Source organism: Populus euphratica, unplaced genomic scaffold, assembly GCF_000495115.2.
Source record: "Populus euphratica unplaced genomic scaffold, PopEup_1.0 scaffold42.1, whole genome shotgun sequence".
In the NCBI taxonomy this organism is placed as follows: domain Eukaryota; kingdom Viridiplantae; phylum Streptophyta; class Magnoliopsida; order Malpighiales; family Salicaceae; genus Populus; species Populus euphratica.
Window position 1 is genome coordinate 766,519 of NW_011499903.1, and position 7,910 is coordinate 774,428.

General features: G+C 33.5%; 1 protein-coding gene across 1 annotated transcript; it reads left to right on the forward strand.

Moving 5' to 3' along the window:
* The first annotated feature begins 2,614 nt into the window (after window positions 1-2,614).
* On the forward strand, window positions 2,615-7,631 carry LOC105133136 (abscisic acid 8'-hydroxylase 2). Its single transcript, XM_011036980.1, has 8 exons — window positions 2,615-2,908; window positions 3,027-3,345; window positions 3,437-3,586; window positions 3,757-4,008; window positions 4,333-4,422; window positions 4,640-4,825; window positions 5,388-5,506; window positions 7,187-7,631. Exons 1-8 carry the CDS (start codon window positions 2,661-2,663, stop codon window positions 7,293-7,295), a joined length of 1,473 nt encoding a protein of 490 aa, XP_011035282.1. The 5' UTR covers window positions 2,615-2,660; the 3' UTR covers window positions 7,296-7,631.
* Window positions 7,632-7,910: the final 279 nt, after the last annotated feature.

Genomic DNA, 7,910 nt, shown 5'->3' on the forward strand with positions numbered 1-7,910 from the left:
TAAGAGATAAAATTAAAAAATAAATATTCAAAAATATATATATATATATATATAGTAATCAAAGTTTGATGATCAAATTTAATGCAACCAACAAATAATGATAATTAAAAAATAAATATTCAAATTTGATGATTAAATTTAATGCAACCAACAAATAATGATAATTAAAAAATAAATATTTAAAATAAAATATATATAGCAATCAAAAGTTTGATGATCAAATTTAATGTAACCAACAAATAATGATATATCTAAATTTTTCACAACTTTTAAAAAGTATTTTCCGTCCAATTTTTTCAGGAAAATACTTTTCTGAAAACCAAGCTCAATTTTACTTTGACTAGAAAGTGTTTTCCGTTGACTAACTTTCCAATGCAAAAAAACACATGAAAATTTGAAAAGTGGTTTCCTGGAAATCATTTTCCTGAAAACAAACACAGCCAAAAGAAAAAACACTTTCCTGGAAACCAAGTAAAATTTTTCTTTAATTGAAAAGTGTTTTTCTTTTACTAACAAGTGTTTTCTGTTGACCAAAAAATATTTTTTATTGACCATCTTTTTTAATAGCAAACAAACATAGAAAATTTTGAAAAATAATTTTCTAAAAACTACTTTTCAAGAAACAAACATAGTCTTAGTGCAAGTTGATAGATTCTTAGATAAAAGATAAAGTGATATAAAAAAGACCACCTTAAATAAAAAAAGAGAAAGGGAGGGAGTTCTTACTAAAAAAGTACATAGAAAATGATTATGAAATTATGATAATTGAAAAAAATAACAGCTAGAATAAAATAATTATTTAAAAATTCAAATCATGAAAAAACATTTAACTAAATAATAATTACTAATCAATAAAAGAAAGAGATCAAGAGATTGAATAATTGAAGGCAATCAAAAAATTATTTCAATTATTTAATCAAAAGTATAATCAATATTTTTTTTTATGTATCTTGATTTATAGCTATATAAACTATTAATGAGGTAGATATAAAATAAATAATCCAATAATAGCTTCTTCCTTCTTTGTCTTTTTTTTTAAAAAAAAAATTAAGGTAAACATATACATGACACGTGAAAACTGCTAGTCCCAATTAGTAAAGTGGTAACATAAACATAGTCAAGCTAACGCTCTTGGCTAACGACACGTATGCAGGAACACAATGGTGCCGACAACGCTGCCGGGATAAGATTGGCTGGGCCAGGCCGCGAAGGGCCGGGCTGACAAGTACTGACAATGAGTTTGAGGTAATCATGGAGGCATTGTCATGTCTTTCCCTTCTCTTCCCGCGAACTGACAAGTACTTAGAGGTTATACACATCACACACCTGTAGAAGCTTCCCATCGTGTTTGATACTTGTTTTCGTGTGGTTTTGAAAATCCAGTTTTTTTAAGTGTATTTTTTTGTTAAAAAACTATTAAATTAACTTTTTAAGTGATTTTTTATAATTCTCATGCAAAACACTTAAAAGTTAAAATAAATAAATAATAATAAATAAATCAATTTGATAACATCTGAACAGTAATACCAATAATTATTTTTTTTCCTTTTTCAAGGGTTTGGTATTAAAACTTCAATGAACACACTATTTGGGACAATTTTTTTTTTGTTTGATATTGCCTTTTATTTAAAAGAGTTAGATAAATTTTAATTTTTTTATAATTTTAAATAATTTTAATATAATAAAATTACAAATATTATTTTAATATATTTATAAAAAAATAATATTTTAAAAAAAAAAATCATCGTCACGCTATTAAATATCAACTTCCTCTTTCTCTCTCTCCCATCGTTTTCTTTTGTTTCTTTTTTCCATTTCCTCGTGCTACACGTATAATTAGTATCACTTAGATTCAAACAATTTGGATAGCATTGGAGTTAGTAATTGTAACCAATAAAGATTTATTAGCTGATCCGGTACAGTGTTAATTGCTAATTAGTATTAACAAGAAAAGAAAAGGAAATATAGGTGTAAATGCTAGAATTTCTTAAAACCTCTATGTATAAGAAACTTTTATGTGAATCTGATTAATTCATTGAACCAAATATGGCAGTGGATCGGTGCTGTTGTGAACTCAGTCTATATTTCATAGATGCAATAAATCAGCAAGATAACATATAAAATTGATTTGGTTTAATAAAGCATGAATGTTTTGATTAATTGAGATAGCTACTGGCCGCGTGCATGAGAAAAATGGGAAATCGAATTATTACAGAAGCTAAAGGTCTGTGCCAGACAAATGTTGAATACATAAAGTAGATAATGATGCAGTAGCCTGGTCCCTAAATTAATGCCAAGAAGAACACGGGAACCGTACCTCATCGTCCTAATGAACGTGTCCAAAGAGAAACAGTGGTATCCAGAGAAAAGGGTGATTAATACAGCGTAAGGTAGGGGTGTAGCCCTAAAAGAGGGGCTGACGAGAAAGGTATTCCCATAAACGTGGTGACGCTTGTCACCTGCAAACCCCTCCTTCCCGCTATATAAGTCCCCCTACTTAACGCCAACAGCCCTCCCTCCCTACTACTCTCTCTCTCTCTCTCTCACCACTGCTAGTAGCTCTTCGAGTTAGCCTCTGCCACCTCTCTGTCTCACTTCTTTGTTGTTCTAGTTAGCCTCTGCCACCTCTGAATAGTTAATTTATTCTCTTTTTGACAAACATGCAACTTAGTTTATCACCACCCTTGGCTTTCGCAACTTCACGATATTCTCAGGTTCAGGTTGTTTTTCTGATGGTACCTGGAGTGCTGTTCTGTTGTTTTCTACTGTTGCTTGTTTATCTTCAAAGGCAATATCACCCCAAAGACAAACGCCTACCACCTGGCTCAATGGGTTGGCCTTATATTGGAGAGACCCTCAAGCTCTATGCAGAGAACCCAAATTCCTTCTTCTTCAACAGGCAAAAACGGTATACAAAAGCTCCACAATATGTACCATAAATATATAGTTCTCTCTTCTTTTCTTTGAAATATTTTTGTGTAGCTCTTTTCTTTTTTTGGTTCTTGATAATTAAGCTCATTTTGCAGGTTTGGAGACATTTTTAAGACCCACATATTGGGATGTCCTTGTGTGATGATTTCTAGTCCAGAAGCAGCGAGAATTGTTCTGGTGACTCGGGCGCATTTGTTCAAGCCTACATATCCAACAAGTAAGGAAAAAATGATAGGACCAGAGGCCCTGTTCTTTCATCAAGGTGCATATCATTCAAGGCTCAAGAAGTTGGTGCAGGCCTCTTTTTTACCCTCTGCTATAAGAGGGTCTGTCTCGGAGATTGAGCAAATTGTCCTGAGATTTCTTCCCTCTTGGAAAAACACCACTATCAACACCTTGCAAGAAATGAAGAGGGTATGTATATATATCTGTTTCTTAAGAACTAATCTTTTACCAGTTCAACTTTTGTCTCATTGAGGTACTAAAAAAACGTACTTTTTCTTAGTATGCTTTTGATGTGGCAATGATTTCTGCCTTCGGTGAAAAACAAGACGTGGAAATGGACGGAATTAAGCATCTGTATCAGCGCCTGGAGAAGGGATATAATTCTATGCCTCTAGATTTACCAGGAACACCCTTTCACAAAGCAATGAAAGTAAGGAGCGGCCTGGCTCCCTGTCTATTGAATTCTACATTGTCTTTGTCATGCACACATTGTATTTTTTGCGGGTCAATAGTATCAAGGAAACATATATATTTATTGATTTTTTCTATTTACAATTTTTAATAATAACTGGTGCCGGGTTTTGATGTTTGTTTGGAAAGGCAAGGAAGCTACTGAACGAGACATTGAAGAAATTGATACAGAAGAGAAGGCAAAGCAGGAGACAAGGAGGAGGCTTGCTTGGAGTATTATTAGGAGATAAAGATGATGAGAAGCTTAATCAGCTTAGCGATTCTCAAATCGCTGATAATATAATTGGAGTGATTTTTGCCGCTCATGATACTACTGCTAGTGTCCTGACATGGATTTTGAAGTACTTGCATGATAATGAAGATTTATTAGAAGCTGTCACGGTAAGTTAATATCTCCCACGTTAATCCAATCCATTCATCCCCCTAGCTTCCCCTCCTGCCAATGATTTATCATTAGTGTATTTGTCAAGTTGTGTCTCGTCTCATTATTCTTTTTTATAGTATGATTTTACTCTTTTGTCTTCATTAACTTGATTTTTCTCAATTTATTTCTTTTTTTATTATTATTTTGACCGATCATTGGTCTATTAAAATAATGCCTTTGAAGAGAGAAGCTTGCGACAGAGAAAGCAATCGAATATTGGATTATTCAACTATGAATTGGATGGTATATGTTAGTAATTGAAAGTTAATTGTCTGTTGCAGAGAGAACAGGAAGGAATTAGAAGCAAAATAGTAGAGGCAAATCGTGGACTCACTTGGGATGATTCAAGGCGCATGCCATTGACAAGTCGGGTACAAATATCAATTATCAATTTTGTCTAATTTAATTTATTTCAGTTTCTAACTCAATTGACATATCGTCATCCTCTCTTTTTTTGTGATTTGAATATTCAAAAAATTACAAAACAAATTAATTTACTATTGTAGTCTTTATGATAATTATATTACAATGAATATTCCACATATATGTGTGTGCTGCAATCTTAATTGATTATGATTTTAATTTCAGGTGATCCAAGAGACGCTAAGAACAGCAAGTATACTGTCTTTCACGTTCAGAGAAGCAGTGCAAGATGTTGAGTTTGAAGGCTACTTTATCCCCAAAGGTTGGAAGGTTCTTCCTCTCTTTAGAAGCATTCATCATTGTGCAGATTTCTTCCCTCGACCTGAGAAATTTGACCCTTCAAGATTCGAGGTGAGGGCCAGAATTAATTAATTCACATGTACGTAAGCTTAGCTACATACCAGAAATATTACATGTGTGTCGACTATGCATTCTGTGTTAACTGAGTCACTGACCAAGTTTCATGAAGTGGGTCAAACGTACACCGCTATACATTCTATCTTGTGTCGGATTACGTAGAAATACAAAGTTAACAAGAGAGAGATTATCCTGGTTGATGGGTAGTGTCCTTTTCATTTTTGTTTATGTGAATCTTTCCTGTATTTAGATGATCGATAGCAGCTCGTCGTCATGAAATCTTTTCTGTATCCAGTCACGTGAGATGGTTTTTGTAGGGTATAGTAGCAAACATAAACAGCAACTACTCTAACGAAGTATGATCCTGTTTGGAATCATATATATTTATAAATATATCATCTCCTATATATATGTGGAAAAAGATATACATATACATACATACATACATATATATATATATATATATATATATATTCAGAGCTTATACATTTAATTACTTGATGATGAAGATAAACAAGGAAAGAGATGAAGACGAGTATGTTCTGTGATGTTGCAGGTGCCACCGAAACCTAACACTTTCATGCCCTTCGGCAATGGATTGCACTCCTGTCCAGGCAGTGAGCTTGCCAAGCTTGAGATGCTCATTCTGCTGCATCATCTCACCACCACTTACAGGTCCGTAATCTATCACACACGTATCAATATTACTCATGATGATAAGCTTAATTACATTAATCAAAGGATTTGGGTAATCTGAACATGACTGTATACCTAATTAATTTGAAGAGGGTGGGGGGGATAGCGTACTTATCTAGTGATTTTGTTTTGAATGTAAGATAAAGGTCGAGCCACGTAGGTTAGGTCTGCTGTTGGTTGACTTGGGAAGCCACTGATGGTGGTGTTGTGGTGGTCCTCTTGATTTTCCTCGGGCCGTGGCAGTGGTCCTAGGTAACAATGAAACACCGGTGGGGCCGTTTTTTTGTTTTTGTTTTATTTTTTTATCCTTTTAAGTGGATTCTAGTAGTGGATACCAGGCTAGCAAAAAAACAGAATTTAGAATCATTTTCATTATACGTGGCTTTCATGCATGATACATGAATCTAACGTACTTGCTCCATTACCTAGGCACGAGTCATTCCAAGAGTTATTTAGAACTAGAGGAGCAACTTGTAATTTTTAGCTTGTACTCCGACTCCATTTATAGGATTTTGCTTCAAATTCTTCCATTTTCTTTATAATTTTATAGTATTGTAATTTAATAATTTAAATTATTAGATTAGATTTTAATATATAATTTATATTTTTTTAAAGTATTCTTTAAATATCTTTCAACTTAAAATTTGTATATATTCATGCTTTTTTTTATTTAACTTAAAAGTATTCTTTAAATATCTTTCAACTTATATATTCATGCTTTTTTTTATTTAACTTTGAAAAAAATAAAAATAAAATGATAAGATTTAAAATTTATAACTGTTTAATTGATAAAACTATGATATTGTATTAAAGAATTATATTAATTTTAAATTATTAAATAATATCTCAATGATAGTTGTATATTATATACTTAGACTAAGTAAGCATAATCATAATCAACTGCAAGTGAAATTGACACATCCTTATATATGTGGATTTCAGGTTTATATACATGTAATTAATATCTAATTGATTTCGACGTGGAGAAGGTTACAGTCACCAAATATCCAAATTTTTTTGTAGGATTTTCATCACCACATATGCATATCCCCCAAAATATTTGAACCCAGAAACTTGCCATCTTCGTACGTATCTATATATACCTCAATAATTCCACAGCAACAACGGCTCATGGGAATAATGTTAAGCATGCGAATCAAACACGGTCTTCAGCTAGTATATAAGCGACATGGTTGCCAGCTACGCGGTCTTAAAAAATCAAAATAAGTATGAGCCCATTTAGTATGCCAGCTATGGAAATTACTATAGACAAATTCAATGGTGTGGCACACATGAACGGAGCCAGGTTTGGTCGACACCACAAGCTTAATTCCTTCTGAAGTACCTTTCTCGTAGGCCACATCATTTCTCTTCTTTTGTCCTCACTATTTTAAAATTATTTCTTATCAATTAATTTAGAGAGAGAAGAAAAATCATTCCTGCTATTTCATTACTTTTCCAAGCGGATTTTAGACATTCAAATTTGTCTGTTATACTATTTACTTGATTATATTGTTCTCCTGTATATTCATGGAGATATTGACGCTGATCATTAGCATACTAAATGCAGCCATGATGACGATAAAAAGAGTCGATATATGGCCATAAACATTTTGTGATTCCTGATTTAATTTGTGATCTTGTGATGCTTGGTTTCAGGTGGCAAACTGTGGGAGACGACGATGGTATACAATATGGTCCTTTCCCTGTGCCCAAATGTGGGTTGCCTGTAAAGGTAAGCCGCCGGAACAAGTCAGCAATATTGTGATTGGACACTGGACAGATATTGGATTCTCCAAGATGATACGGAACTGTTTCAATGGTGCCAAAAAAGCAACCCGACCCCATTGAGTTTCTTCTTTGATTTTTTTTCCTTTAGTTTTATGTTGGTTGTCAAAAAATCATTGTTGGCGATCCTTCAATTTCTAATTTACGGGGCTTTGTCTGGTTTGTAAATATAGATACGTTGGCTTTTCAATGTCAAATGCACCCTCCTCCCTCTATCTGTGCCTTTAATCTTGATGTCCTTGTATTGTCACGATATAATCGATGTATTTGTGCAGAAAAAAAGAAGAAAGAATTGAAAAAAAGGGTGCAAAAGAAAGAAAAAAGTACGTTTGAATTGATGCTTAAGGACCAAGTTCGTGTCTTTCAAGGATCAAATGTCTGTGGCCTTGAATAGTGAATGAAGTAGCTATCATGTTCTTAGATCTTTTCCTTCGCTCCTCTGGTCTTAAAAGAATCTGGAGGAGAAAGATAACCTGGGCAAAGATAAGCAACTGGGTTTGTGCCACGTGGCGTTAATGGGCTGTGCTCTTTAGGATTCCACGTCGGGCTCGCTGCTGCTTTGGCTACAATATCAAATTCATCGAGTGATTGTGTG

Coding starts and splice junctions, on each gene's coding strand:
- LOC105133136 (XM_011036980.1), top strand. CDS start 2,661: ATGCAACTTAGTTTATCACCACCCTTGGCTTTCGCAACTTCACGATAT. Junction 4,423..4,639: donor GCATGCCATTGACAAGTCGG/GTACAAATATCA, acceptor TTTTAATTTCAG/GTGATCCAAGAGACGCTAAG. Junction 5,507..7,186: donor CATCTCACCACCACTTACAG/GTCCGTAATCTA, acceptor GCTTGGTTTCAG/GTGGCAAACTGTGGGAGACG.